Source organism: Myodes glareolus, chromosome 3 (assembly GCF_982192425.1).
Source record: "Myodes glareolus chromosome 3, mMyoGla1.1, whole genome shotgun sequence".
NCBI lineage: Eukaryota > Metazoa > Chordata > Mammalia > Rodentia > Cricetidae > Myodes > Myodes glareolus.
This window is the reverse complement of record NC_142028.1, coordinates 10,757,715-10,773,369: the sequence shown is the minus strand read 5'-3', so window position 1 is coordinate 10,773,369 and position 15,655 is coordinate 10,757,715. Positions and strand designations below refer to the sequence as shown.

The 15,655-nt window shown below is 37.7% G+C and overlaps 1 protein-coding gene across 12 annotated transcripts in view; it reads right to left on the bottom strand.

Annotated features, from left to right (window-relative positions):
- Window positions 1–7,250: 7,250 nt before the first annotated feature.
- The window catches only part of LOC125399186 (solute carrier organic anion transporter family member 1A5-like), a 73,674-nt gene continuing 65,269 nt past the window's right edge, over window positions 7,251–15,655 (bottom strand). For 11 of the 12 annotated variants that reach the window (XM_087903986.1, XM_087903987.1, XM_087903985.1 and 8 more), the window contains 3 exons: window positions 12,872–12,936; window positions 11,713–11,830; window positions 7,251–8,632 (listed from right to left, as the gene is read on the bottom strand). In XM_087903986.1, the coding sequence (XP_087760112.1) occupies window positions 8,413–8,632; window positions 11,713–11,830; window positions 12,872–12,936 (403 nt within the window). In that variant the 3' untranslated portion in view covers window positions 7,251–8,412. Of the gene's footprint in view, window positions 8,633–10,432; window positions 10,467–11,712; window positions 11,831–12,871; window positions 12,937–15,655 lie in introns of those variants that run through there. The other variant, XM_087903992.1, reaches the window with a different exon arrangement.

Genomic DNA, 15,655 nt, shown 5'->3' with positions numbered 1-15,655 from the left:
AGGACTGCCCTATCAAATGGCCAAGACAGTCTCTTTATTCAACCAATGAAAGCAACACACAAACAGAAGAACCTCCTTGTAGGGAGCCGTCCTGAGAAATCGCCATTACAAGATGGCACCGGCGTTCCTGCAGCTTGGAGGTAATCAAGTCCTTATTTGGTATTGCTGCGTGGGGCTGAGCGCCCTTTGCCTGCACATGCGCAATTGAGCCTTGTCACTGACCAATCCCAAGGCTCTGGGCATCAGTAGACTTGTATTTACCAATCAGGGAGGTACCCGAGTCCCCTCACCCTATTTAAGCAGATGCCACTTGACTCTTGCTCTCTCTCACTTTCTCTTTCTCTTCTTGTTCTCTTTTGTTTCTTGCTCTCTCTCGCTTCCTGCTCTCCCTTTAACCAAGAGGCTCCAATAAAGTGTGATGTGAGAAGAATCCTCGACTCGTGGTCATTCTTCCTTGCTGGTCAAGGGGTTCGCCACACCTCCTATACCAACACCCCTGCCCTCCTGACTTGTTTTCACCTACTAAGCAGTTTTCTGTTTATTTTTTGTTTTTTGGGTTTTTTTGTTTTTGTTTTTGTTTTTGTCAAAGCAATGACTTGTCAATATTCCAGCCTGGCCCCTGCTTCCCCTACCCTGCTGCTTTCGTTGCAGTGAAGTGACTTGTACAGCTTCTGGTTTGTGTTCCCTGCTCTTGTACTCTGGGTTTCTTGATATTCTGACAAACAAAAGACTCTCTCTCTGTACAGGATTGCCTCACTTGCTCTTAATTTGTGAAGCAAAGCATATATTTCAGTCTTTAAGCAAGCTCCAAAGAAGGACCAAGTGGAACTACTCGCACCCCTGTTGATCATTTCTCTTTACCACTGGTCATGTTTCTCAGCTATGCAACTGCAACATGCTGGCCAATAAATATTATTACACCTGTAATAATTTACTGACATCTCATAACAGAAGTAACATTATTTGATTAATAAATAAATCAATAAATTTGAAAGTTATATAATTGCAGATAATATTATTATCTAGGGGTTTAGTAATCTTTTTGATTATACTATGTATGGCATTCTGCAAGTGTAGATGGTTTTTCTGTTATATCCATTTTTAGGTATTGGGACTTAGCTTTGATTTTCATAATGTATGCTTAAGAAAATGGTTTGATAACAGAGCCAAAAATGAGGCACTTTTAGAAATGATACAGTCTTTACAGACTAACAGTGACCAGCTAGCTGACAGAATTAATACTATCAAAAATAAAAAAATTAGCTGAAAAATTAATACCATTAAAAATGGTAATATTAATTTGACAAACAAAATTCAATCCATGTCAAAGGGTGCTGAGAAATTATTTGAAAGAATTCATACTGTTGAATAATCATTTGTTCATATCAATATCATATCAAATAATAACTTGTTGATAATCAAAATCTGTTAAAATGTTATGATAGGTTAGCAGATAGAGTATAACTCCAGGAAGGCAATCATCATGCCATCCGAATAATATCCAAGAATAACAAGCTAACCTTAATGGTTAAGCTACATACCTTTGGGATTACATGTGTAGAATGAAAACCAGGGGTTATGTGAGTCAATGAGACCACTAGAGTTATATATAGGTCAAGGGATTTGGGATTTATAAAAGACAGTCGTGATAAAATTTTAAATGATTGAGAAAATTATAGGAACTGATGAGCAGTAAGAAGAGGTACAAGGATTTAATTTAGCCTTGTTAGTACATGTCAGAGGCAGAGATGATTTACCCAGGCATTTAGCATCCTACCCTGTAGTCACCTCTGAAAAACCATCAAGTTCTATAAATGCCCAAAAGGATCCAAGAAATGTTGATGAAAATCTACAGGTATGAACAATCTAAAAAAAAAAAAATTAAGCACGCAGTTGTATCTTATGACTTGCATTCACCATTTGTTAGAAAATGGTAATGATATGGGCTTCTGGCAATAAGGCTATTGTAGGTACCCAGATCTTTTTCCCTTTTCTTCCTTGGCATTTTGCAGGGCTGTTTGACCTCTGGACCCTGGAGATTCTGCACTAGCACTGGCTTGAGGGTAGCTTAGAAAGAACTTGGCTGTCTTTGTTATGGTAATTCCACCTGTAAACAAGGTTGCAGCTATGGGCCCTACATGCCTCCCATGCCTGCCTCCCCTGTAGCTGATTCTGCCTGAGGCGCTGGGAATGTATCAATCTATTCTACTGCTCCTGATAGGAGGGGGCCATGCCCTTTTGAACCCTCTTGCCTCCTGGTATAAATACCCAACTTGAGTTTAATAAAGGGTTTTTTTACTCTTTGGCAAGCAAGCAGGTCTCTTGTGTTTGTCTGTTTAAACCCTTAGGACAATCGTCCATTCTCGTGGCCCTGGTTCAGGAAAGCGTGCTCCTTGATTAGGCCTGGGTATCCACAGAAAGTGAGGAGGCTTACAGGCTACCCCATATAATTGGTTTTAACTAGTTTCAGTTTTCCTGAAGATGGCCACAACTACTGTGCTAATACTATTGTTGAGAAGACACAAACATTTTAGAACAATGGGGAAAAGCAAAAGGATTTGAGGCTTCCCATGATCAAATTCTTGAAGGGGTCAGTTATGCTGACCCACAGGATGGAACTTTTTACAATGAACACATCTTGCCACACAGCAGTCTTAAATGCTTTTAACAGGATTCAAGAACCAGGAAAAATAATTGAATTGTATATTAGGGCTAAACAAAACCAAAAATAACCTTTTAGTGACTTTTTACAAAGAAAAAATAAGGTTGTATACATTGGAGTAACAGACCTAGAATCTAGGTGACTACTTATTGAATCTCTACTTTTGAAATTGCCAAAATAGAGTGGAAAAAGATACTTGGACCTTTAAAAGTTAGATCAGCAACAATGGATGAATGGATTCTGCATACAATGAACATTGAGACATTTGACTATAATACTGAGACTTGGATAATATTTATTTTCAAAGTTATAAGGAGATATCAAAATGCCAAATGCTTTAATTTTGGTAGAACAGGAGATCTGAGAAGAGGTTGTAGAAAAGGAATTCCTAGAAATAATGCCTACTTTGAAAATAACAAAGATAGAATGTGTCAGTCTTTTAGACTATGCAGAAGATGTGGCAAAGGCCTAAATTGGCCCAATGAATGTAGTTAAACAAAAGGCAGACAAGGCAACCTGATATCATCAAGGAAATCTTTGAAAGACCTCTCGAGTCTTTCATGTCAAACATGGTCCAGTCATTTCCGGTTACTGTGGAGAACATTTCTCACTAGCAAAATTAAAAATCCAGTGCCTGCTGCAAAAAAACCACACTGTTCTAGATGATAGGATAGATATGGGGTATGAATCAAAACTCCAGTAGGAAATAGGAAATATATGTTTGGCAAAATTCTATAAATGATCAAAGACCAAAGCTAACAATGCATATACATAACATTGTAATTGAAAGATTATTGGACATAGGTGTGGGAAGCATGCTGTTCTTTTCTTTGAAAGAAAATACTCATGTAGTAGCAAGTGGGGTACCTTGTTTGTCCCAACCACCTGGTTAGCTTATACCCAAAATAACCACACAGAAACTGTATTCATTTAAACACTGCCTGGCCAATTATCTCTAGCCTCTTATTGGCTGACTCTCACATATCAGTTTAATTCATCTCCATGAATGTGGATTGTCACTTGACTGTGGCTTACCGGCATGAGTCTAACCAGTGTCCATCTTGGGCAGGAGAACCATATCATCTGCCACACTGCCCTTCTTCCCAGAATCCTGTTCTGTCTTCCCTCTCTACCTGAGTTCTGCCCTATCAACTAGGTCAAGACAGTTTCTTTAATAACCAATACACACAAATACACAAGGACCTTCTATACCATTTCCCCCTTTCTGTTTAAACAAAAAAGGCTTTAACTTTAACAGTAAAATTACATATAACAAAAGAGTTATGAAGCAAGAATTATAGTTACAATATTTATGTCTACTTTATCTTTTATCATAACAAAGAAAAACTATAACTATAACTCTCTATCTATTCTTCAAATCTATCTAAGACTCCAGAAGGATATAATATTACCTAGTAAACAGGAAGTACATTGTAAGCAACTTCCAAAACTCTAGAAATGACAGAGACATCTTGCTACCTGGACAGTAGCCAAAGTTCTTCTGAACCATTGGGGCATCCATCTTCAGCCTACAAGTCCATAGTATCTTGCAGACATTTCCATGAAGCAGGAAATTTTAAAGACAGTTCAGTCCCTTTTTTCTGTGTCCTGTAGAGTGTCTTGCATTCTTTCATGAAACAGGAACCTAGAGGGATCATCTCTCCTTTAGGCAAATTTAGCACTCATCTCTCTGTGGGTTCTTTGTGCCCAGTTTATGCAACAGTTCAGGCAAGGGCAGTTTCTAGCCCAAATGGCTAACCAACTCCATAAGGAGCCTCTTAATGCCCATCTTCCTTTTGAAGTAGCTGTTGCTGCCAGGAGCAGACATTTCCCATTGTCATGAAAAACCCTAAGTTATTAAAACATTTTAAATGTCATATTCTGTAGTCTTTGAAAGATATGAAGAATGCCTATCTAATTGAAATATATCCCTATATATTTAGAAAATCCAATTAACATGGCTATAAGCTTGACTATTACTGATGATTATCCATTAACAACCTATAGTTCCTAATTATACATTACATTTTTAAATGAACTACATAATCACAGTACCTTAATCAAGATTAGAAATACATATATATATATAACAAAATTGACCTTATATTTCTATCAATAAAGGAAAATCTACACCAAAGCAAATTATTCATATCTATACCATATTCCCCTTTAAATGTAAAAGAACATTTATAAACAATATTTGGGATTATGGCCATAGTTATTTCTCTCCAAACTTCTTCCTGCTGTATGGCGGCACTGTTAATCATGTCTTTTATGGTATATCATGTGTGCTAGGTTAATCTCAGTCTACATTTGAGTGAAGTAATTTTCTGAGGGTGTTTACTACAACCTTTCAGGAGTGCATGGCCTATCAAAACATTTTGGTATAGAACCAATCTACAGGGTCTCATCCTCTGTGAAAACAAAAGAACCTCTTTTCCAAAGCATCATATCCTTAGACCCAAATTCTGAAGTCAAGATAGCTTTATAATATACATGTTGGATTAGCTTAACAGCCCATACAATGAAAAGTTTCTCTGTTCTTAGCTTCTTCGCAGTCAAAAAATTCAAAGAAAACACAAAAATATATAGAATCCAGACTCTGTGAATTTTCCATTTTTATGTGGCTTATTTTTCTTTATTTTTCTAATCTATGATTCTCTGTGCACTGTCTCTTGAATGACTTTATCTGTTTTTTGAAGCATTAACTTTATTTTATGACTCTATATACTCTTTTAGTTTTGTCTCCTAAGACTACTTACTTAATCTAACACTATGATTCATTTAAACGTCTTTAACATCTGAATCTGTCTTATTGCATTGTCTTTAATTTTCTTCTTAAATTGGGCATCCAAATGTGTGACTGTTCACTCACTTCTTAAATATTTTCAGTATTGGATCAAGCTGTGTTTCAAAGTTCCTCTGAGATTGCAGGAGGATAGGCAGGTTTGGTGGCAGGGTGTGGCTAGTAGGCTGGATAAGTTTACGATTTGGGGCAGGCTGGAAGAAGGGAACTCTTTGCTGGCTAGTTAGGAAAGCCAAGGGAGTTAGGGGAGGGGTCTGTAGTTTTGTCTCACTAGGGAGGACCTAGAGAGTGGAGCTTCCCACTGTGTGGGTGTTCACTCACTTCTTAAGTCCCCCCATTATTGGAGCAAGTTGTGTTTCAGAGTTTCACCAAGGTTGTAGGAGGAGATGAAGCTAAGACACTTTTTAAGACATTCAGGTTGATGTACTGTACCAGTTTCTTTCAATCCATGTCTCTCAGCAACTGACTTATCACTTACCTTCTCCTAATGCTGCCATCAGGTAACTTACAGTCAGATCACACATTTTTTATATCCATATAAGCAAAAGCAAAATCTGTCACACAGTGCTTGACTGATTAGTTTCTTTCTGCCAAGGCCTGTATGAGACTGCCAAAACCCACCACCCACTGCATAGCTTAGCTCATATCAGATGTCAGCCAGCTCCATCATGAATGCCATATAGATATTTGAGCATTTCATGTTGGTATACCATTTGTAGCTTTAAGTTTCTCATTCTATCCAGTCCCACAGTCACTTTTAAAATAACCACTCTGAGGCTCAATAATAATTGCAAACTGTTTGGTCCATTAGCTCAAGCTTATTATTAACTAGTTCTTACAAATTAAATAAATCCATTTCTATTTTCCCATATTTTACCATGAGTCTCCTGGTTTGTTGTCTCACATCTTACTTCTGTGGGGGCTGCTGGTATATCCCAGACTCCACCTTCCTTTTCCTTTATCTTTACTTGGATTTCCCCCAGCTATTGACCAAATCAGATCTTTATTAACCAATGGTAATAAAGCATATTCACACAATACAGAAGGACATACCACATCAGGTAATGGAAGCATCAAGGAAGAGGTACAGAGGGAGGAAGTTTGGTGGAAAACATGGGGAAGAGATCCTAGGCCCTTTGCTCCTTACATACATCTCTGTTTGATTCCCAGTTGAAGTGATGCCAACAAATTCCTTTCTACGATTTACCTCCCCAATGTGCTGCATAGACACAGCTCCAAACAGCAGGGCCAAGAGACCTAAGACCTCTGAGAGAATGAACAACATAAGCCTTTCTTTCATGGAAATGGATTGGCCTCAGTTCAAGTAATGAAACTGTAAACTGTAAACTTAACTTTGAGGGAACGACTGGTTCCTTCAAAGAGTTGTAAGATTGTGCCTTCCTTTATTCTTCTCTCGCATGTAGATATTCTCACTGTATATAAACAAACACACTATATTGACCTCCACTCCTCAACTTTCCTAATTTCAACCTCATTGGGTTTAGGGATTAACTCACTTGTTCAACAAAAGCACAAAGCAGAGAGTGAACAGAAAGTAGACAATGCTTTTAACTCTCAACATCCAGCTCAAGAATGCACTTCCTTCATTAAGGATGGACCCCTAGTTACTCACTCACAGTTATCAACTGAAATGCCGATGTCTAATTGTTTGAGCCTAGGATGGACATTTCTCCCTCAAAATACCACAACTTTATTTTGTTTTTAATCTGTACTTTCAATATTGTTAATTCCTGTTTCATAAAATAAGTCACTCTTTAAACATTTATAAATTTCTTTCATCTTTTTATTAATTTATTTATTTATAGGTGGAGCATGTACACCAGAGTACAGGAGTAGATGACATAGGACAACTTTCAAGTCATGGTTCTCTCTTTTCACCACGTGGATTTCTGGGATCAAACCCATCTTGTTAGGTTTTGTGGCAAACATTTCTTTCCACTGAACCATCTAACTGATCTAAGAATGATCTCTAAGACTATTTTGAAAATAAATGTGTCTAAGGACACATTTGTAAAATGAATTCTGGGTCTAAGGGGCCACCTGAATATGAGATACTAGTCTTTTAAGAACATCTGATACTGCATCCAGCCTTTATTTATTTCATTATCAGTAATTTGCTCTACTTCAATGTTGAACCCAGAACCTCACACATACTAGACAATCACTGTACCACTGACACACAACCCCTTCTCTATGAAGACCTATGAAAGTACAGGCTTCCTCAAATTCTTCCTTTTAAGAGTAAGTTTTATGAACAGCTTTGAAATGCTAGGAAAAAATGTTCCAAATATCTTTGCTTCATGATTTTTAAAAAATATGATTAAAATTTTCAGTGCTCTAAGTTGTCAAATATGTGACATGTGTAATGAAACAGGAGATTGATAGCAACAGATGACATTTAATAAGAAGTCTAATTTTAGAAGCATCATACCTAGAATAAAAAAGAGAATTAAGAACTCCTAGCTAGACAAAGAAGTATGCTAATATTTTGCATATAGAAATGATAAATTTGAACAAATAATTTCAATGTAACATAACCAAGATGAAAATGTTTCACTCTAAATAAATATAACATCAAAGCATAATTCCATGAAATTTAATAGTGTTTGGACATGGGAAAGTCTTAAGGCTCTTTGCAGATATGTAAGAAAGGTGCACTTGCTCTGATTGAGTTAAAGAGAAAATGCTGTTTGACAATGAAGGCAGCTCTGAAGTTCATTGTGGTGGGGTCACCATAGTCTTCCCTGGGAAAATGTTAAGTGTCACTCTAATGCTTCTGAAATATAAGTAAATATTTTTATCATGATTAAAAATAAATTTGGGTTCCTCAAGCACAAGAAAATAGCTTCCACAGTACTTCCCATAATTCAAAAGAACCATATGCACACTGTTCATGCTCTTTTGCAGGTCAATAGAAATCTCATTACAGCCTCGTTTTCAGTTCTCTGTCGTTATCAGATTCAGGACTTCTCTGCATATCCATATACTCGCTTTTCTTCTCTGTGAGCTTCATCTCTGTAAACTCAGTCTCTGAAGAGTCAGTTTCCTCAGGGAGTTGGAACTTCCTCAAAAGTATCAGAATACAGATTGTTGGGAGGAAGCTTGATCCTCTTAGTGCTGCTGGCAACCCAATGAAAATACTCCTATAGAAAACAACTAATCTGCATTAAACTTAATATGATCAGTGAAATATAATTTTGTATACTCTTACAGATCATTTATTCTTCAAATAAAAACATTAGGCGATTATTTTGTCCATGTACTTTATAAAAGTTACCTTACTCAGTTATTAATACTTTTAATTTTAACATTTTGTTAAAATGTTAAAAAAAACAACATAAAAGTTTGAATGTATTTCTTCAGTTTGGTGATGCCTAGTTTCCTTGACTAAACTTGACTGGATTTAGGATCATTATTGAAAGACATCTCTTGATGCCCTATGAGGATGATTTTTTATAAATGTGTAGCTGAGGATGAAGTTCCTTATACCATGGACTGGGCTTGTAGCCCTCAACACTTCCTGTCAGAGACAGTAACATGACCAGCCTCCTAGTCAAACCATGTCTGCAATTACCTCACACTAAGTCACTATGCTTTCCCTGCCATTATTGCCTGTTTTCTTAAATATTGAAAAAATAATATCCCTGTTAGTTTAAGAGAGATCTTCTGTCTTGTTTGCTCAGAGTTTGATCACACATAAACAAAAAAATGAAAAAGTCACTTTTCAAGGTTTCTCTCCTACTAAGTATTTGTATGTGTGTTATACATGGAAATTTTTGTATAACTAAAATATGTCCTATTAGTCACTTTATACATTAATAGCTTCAAATTGTTAATTTTCATGCATAATTTTGCATGTATAAAGATCAATTTATTTTTTTATTGTTTAACTATATGAATGTGTTGGGTCTCCCTGTGTGCATTTGTCCAGGAGTCTTGGATGCCTTGCAGTTGGAGTAACAGGAAGTTTTGAGCTGCATAATGTGGGTTATGGGAAATGAACTCATGTGTTTTGCAAGAACAATATGTGCTCTTATCCCATAAGCTATATCTTTATCCCCAAATTCTTTTCATTTGCTGAACATATTCAGTTTAAGCATGAAGACTATGGATGCTTCCTAAAATAAATGAGGTAATTTTCCTTTTCACCATTTCTGAGAATAACTTTTATACTATCATAAGCATTTTTCTTTATAAACTTGATGAAATATACATTAAGATTTCTAGACTTCATGTGGATTAAAAATAGGCATTTTATATGTATATTTCTAAACAACTATGAAAATATTCTTTCATATTCTCAACATATTTGTAGGAAAATCTGGTGTGATGGATAGTGTTGTCAACTTAATACAATCTAGAATCTCCTGAGAAGGAAGTTTCAGTGAAAGTCTGTGTGGATTTTGTTGACCTGTGAATAGAGTCATGGTATGGGATCATTGTTTAGACAGGATACCCGGGACCACAAAAAAATTGAGACATTAATCTTACCTACTTCTGCAGTGTTGAAACATAAAAATAGTATATATGTGTAGATGCCAAAGACTTCAGATATAACAATTCAGAAATATTTTTCAAAAGAGATAATAGATTTAAAAGTATCAGTTTATGTTTCTTTCACTTTTTTGAAAGACCCTAATAAATATCAACTTAAAGGTAAAAGGAGTTAATTTAGTTCACAAATATAGGTTATACATCACTATTATGGGATACCAAGGCAAAGGAACTGTAATCCACACAGATACACTGACAAAAATAGTTGAGATCTTCCACACTCTTAGGGTGGATACACTGGCCTGAGAATGGCTGTCAGCTGATTACAGTATGAAGACATAAGTCACAAACAGTCCCACACCAGTTTGGAATTATGATTAATAGAATGGTTATTTATTCAAAGGGAAAAAACTTACAGATTACCGTCCTGGACAACAGCCCCTCTGCGCTATCAGGAAAGGAGTCTATGAGCCAGAAGTGGAGCTGGAAGCCAGAGAGAGAATGGCGGATAGCCGCTGCTTTTTTAAAGAGAGCGAGAGAGACCATGCCCCTATGGGCTGGTATCTCAGCAGCTATTGGCTGAAGGAGCAGAAGGAGCTCCCACAGCACCTCTCCCTTTTGTTTAAGTAAGAAAGTTCTAAGTCTACTATGAAATTATATACAATAAGTACAAACTTATGAAATTATATACAATAAGTACAAATATCCCATTCTAACTAGCTTAATTCTTGTATAATACATAACTTGGCCAAGTCGTGAGAGGAAAGTAACTACATTTATATAATCTTCAACCCCATTGAAGATCTGAGAAGGGGAAGAATGTTACCGGAGTAATTGGAAAGTGCAGTCAAACAATTTCCAGAACATGCAACATATCACAGAGACAACTGGCTACCTGGGCAAACACCCAAAGTCATGTTTGCAGCATTGAAGCAACCAACTTTGGCTAAGGCCTAACATAACTGACATACCATTTCCAAAGGCAAGAAACTTTTAAAAACTATCTTATCCTGTATTGGCAGGATGTGACAGTAATGTTTTATCCACTTATGGATACTCTGTATCTGGGCGCCAGATGAAGGCATAAGTCACAAACAATACCACACCAGTTTGGAATTATGATTAATAGAATGGTTATTTATTCAAAGGGGAAAAACTTATAGATTACCGTCCTGGACTACAGCCCCTCTGCGTGATCAGGAAAGAAGTCTAGAAACCAGAAGTGGAGCCAGAAGCCAGAAGCCAGAGAGAGAATGGAGGACAGCCACTGCTTTTTTTAAAGAGAGAGAGACCATGTCCCAATGGATTGGTATCTCAGCAGCCTTTGGCTGAAGGAGCAGAAGGAACTCCCGCAGCACATCGAGAGAATGTTGAGCACCAAAGACACTCCACCTGGAGCCTTTCTTCTTATCAGAACTGGCCTTTGAGTAAAGAAATGTCCATACCTCAACTACTGACAGAGTTACAAAGTATCCCCTACTGCTTCAGAGTGTCCACATAGATACCCTGTTCCCTTTTGAAAGTATTCAGAAGGGTTAGGTTAGAAGCCCACTCACATTTATATGAATCGACTACTTTAGGAATAATTGGAATATCAAAATACATAAATAGGATGGTATACCATTCACGTGCATTCTAAAAATGAAAAAAGTATCATCTTACCACTCAAAATGTTAGATATGAATAGAAACTTTTGTACTAAAATCATATGTCACAAAATTATTATTACCTGAAGTAATTTATATCATACATCCTGCAAGCCCCTGGCTTCCCACATTTCTGATTTCCCCAGTGTAAACAGGTTCTGTCTATCAAGGCACCAAAGTAAATAGGAGCTGGAATGCCCGCTGGAAATAAATGAGAAAGAAAAACAGTTTATTTAAAATGAGAAAGCAAAGAGAAATATGTTATTTGAAAGTATTCTGTTTCCCTATTTAAAAAATAAAAATAATTAATAAAAGTCTCTATGCTTACTTTTAGGAATTATCAGTTATTGTAAAATTTTTACATCAAAAAATTAAAATTATGTATAAAATGTTAAAGACGTAATCAATGAATTCATGATTATGAACCTCATTTATTTTCTGAAATGTCTTTTTCAGTTTTCTCTACATCTACCTAACAAAACTGTTTTTTTCTTATACTATTATTGAAGTTGCTGAAAGATGAAAAATGTAATTAAGGTCAAATAAGTTCTTTAAAGACAAGGGGAAACATTTTTCATCTCTGAAGTTACTTCATCCTCAGACAAATTAACAGTAGCCATTTCTAACCACAGGGGCTTCAAAATGAAAATCAGAGTAACATGGGCAGAACACACCTATGTTAAAGATGCCATGAGGTCTTTGGAGCTCCCTTGAGGTGGATAGCTGGGATAGTACAGATCCAGAGACAAATTTCCTTTTTCTCTCCTTTTTTTGTCATTTATTGTTCCCTCCCTGTGTCTGACCATATATCCATTTTCTATCACATGATGAAGCCTTTGTGGATATGTTAACTGGATGCTATTCTCCACTTACCCAAACACTAAGGATGCTGTCAAACAGCATCTGAGACTGCAGTAGGGAATTCCTTTCTATGCTGTCACCAACCTTCTGGACATCCCCCTAGATGTGTTTGAGAAGCTCCTTATTCATGACTCCTGATATTCTCCAACTATAAACATCACTAACAGTCATCATGTTGAAACTTGATACTTAGACGGTCTAAATCTCTGTTGCCTTCATGGTGATTCTTGTTTGATTCCAAATTAAAGCCTTTTATTCCCTTTAGGATGAGTGTTCTGTTTTGACTTAACAATATATTTGCTGTCTGTTTTCTTCAGAAAAATTTAATTGGTTTACTAAGCATTTGATATTGATCTAATATGTTGAGAAAATTGTTCATACCAAATACTCTTATGAAAAATGCATGTAATCCAACTCCAAGTGACTTCTCTTCAGACTTGATACACCTGAAAAATCATACTCATATAAATAAAAGTACATCATGCAAACAAATATCTGTCCTAGCATCCTTTCAATGACAATTATAATTCATGAACCTAAGGGTTAAGCTTATAAGCATGAAGAAAGACCATGCAGCTCTATCTCTGTTAAGCATGCACAAAGGGAGGAGAGTAATGACTGCTGATAGCTCTCCTGTGACATCCACACATCTGATTCTGGGTGAAACCCTTTAACAGTTGGACACTGACTGCAAACCTAGTTAACCTAGGTTACCATGGTGACCACCATGCAGTACCCTTATACCCAAATCAATGGATACAAACCTTTAAGACCACAAACCAAATAAATCTTGTTTTCTCTTAAGTTGTTTGGCAGGATTTTGTCTTGATGATGAAAAAAAAACTAACACATGTTATATAAAAATTCAAGATATAGTAAAAACAATCCCACAGATAAACAGAGAAAGACTTCATTATGTAGGCTGTGACATTAAGATAAGGCTTTTGTTATATGGAGGTAAAAATATTAGATACTTGTCTTTCCTGTCCCACCCACAAAATTAGATAAGTTGGTTTTGAGAATTACATATAGAGAGGAAGCTTATAAAGCAGATATGATAAAATCTGAAAAATATTCTTATAAATTACGAACACAGAAGTCCTTCTAAACTGCTGTCTTTCCTCATCAAATACACCTTTGTGTATGAAATGCAGATGCTAGGATTTCATTTTGGAAGTGATTCCGTGGAAGAATTCAAGAAAACATAACAGAAGAGTAACAATAGTGTACAAATATTAGTACTATGCCAGATATTATTTACATTGCAAAATGGAGCAAAGAAGTATGAAAAATTTTATTTGAGTAGACATTAACCCCATTACATCAAGAAGCCACACATTAGGGTATACAAGATTGCTCAGTGGGTACCATCAAGATTGTAAAACCGAGTTCAATAACAGAAATCAATATAGTGGCAAGAGAACCAACTCCTGCAAGGTATACTCTCATTTCAACATGCATGGCATGTCATAGCATACAAACACACACATGCACAAATACATAAATATACACACATGCAAAGAGAGAGACCAAAAATGTTTTTTAAAAAATCATACACTGAAGCATCAATGGGAGCCAGGCATTGGTGACCCACACTTTAATCCCAGCACTCACTCAGGAGGAAGAGGCAGGCGGATCTTTGTTAGTTTGAGGCCAGCCTGGTCACAAGAGATAGTTCCAAACAGGATCAAAAGCTACAGAGAAACCCTGTCTCAAAAAACCAACACACACACACACACACACACACACACACACACACACACACACACCAATGAGACACAGTTTATAATCCATTTGAAGAGTCAACTTGAGAAATGAGGGCTATAGAAAAAGTGAGTGGGACATGAAAGTGAGAACCGGGAATGTTTTTAGAAGATCCAACAGGATAGTTCAGCTACCAATATTCCCTTTACCTAGGGCCATCCTCCTCTATGAAAATACTTATCCTTATCAACTGAGCATGATACTTTAGAACAGAGGCACCTGGAGTATTGAGGAAGAATGGAGACACTGTGCAGCCACATCAGCTGAATCAGCCTGAAACATGATGGGGTGACAGGTGCCACAGCCAAATCTCGCTCACTAGCAACAATAAGTCTATAAAACTAGTAATATTTGGTGCATTTATCTGTCTATGAACTAAAACAAGTCATATACCACATCTCCACTTGTGTGAATATAAAAACATGACATCTCACCATGGAAAATGAATATATAAGAACATATATCTAGCCTATTTCAGTGAGTGCTATGGTGGGTAGAATTAGAGGGAAAGAAGAACCATATCAAGTGGCTCTACCCTGCTAAGTTCTCCCGCCTGTCATCCCAGCTTCCATCCAGGTACAAATTCCTGTATTTCTCCCTTCCCCCTGGGGCCATAAAATTTCCCCAGCTCAGCTGCCTTGCGTGCTGGGCCAGGGCTGTAGGCACATCCCGCAGGAGGCAGTTCCTGTGTCTTAAAACCCTCCCTGAGGACAGGTGGGCCCAGTGTCAGCTCAGCGACATTCCTGACCAGCAAGGGGCCCTGACTTCTAGCAGAGGGCCATCGGAGGGGTGAGTTTGCTTCTGGCCCGCGGCAGGGCAGGGTCCCGGCGAGGAGGAGCTTGGACTTTCCCCGACCCCATAGACTCCCAGGTCACCCTGCAGTGCTAGCTCTACCCTGCTAAGCTCTCCTGCCTGCCATCCCAGCTTCCATCCAGAGGGCCATCGGAGGGGTGAGTTTGCTTCTGGCCCGCAGCAGGGCAGGGGCCTGGCGAGGAGGAACTCGGACTTTCCCCGACCCCATAGACTCCCAGGTCACCATGCAGTGCTAGCTCTACCCTGCTAAGCTCTCCTGCCTGCCATCCCAGCTTCCATCCAGGTACAAATTCCTATATTTCTCCCTTCCCTCTGGGGCCATAAAATTTCCCCAGCTCAGCTGCCTTGCCTGCTGGGCCTGGACTGTAGGTGCATCCCGGAAGTAGGGAGTGTCTGTGCTTCAATAGCCTGCTGGAGGAAAGGTGGGCACTCTGTCAGTGAAGTCCCTGCCCAACAAGGGAACCTGACCCAGTACCAGAAGATCCAATAGAGAGCATTTGAAGGAAGAGATGGGCAGACGCCAAGGCAAGACCTCCTCCAACAATCTGAAAAACAGCATGAAAACACCAGATCCCAACGACTCTACAA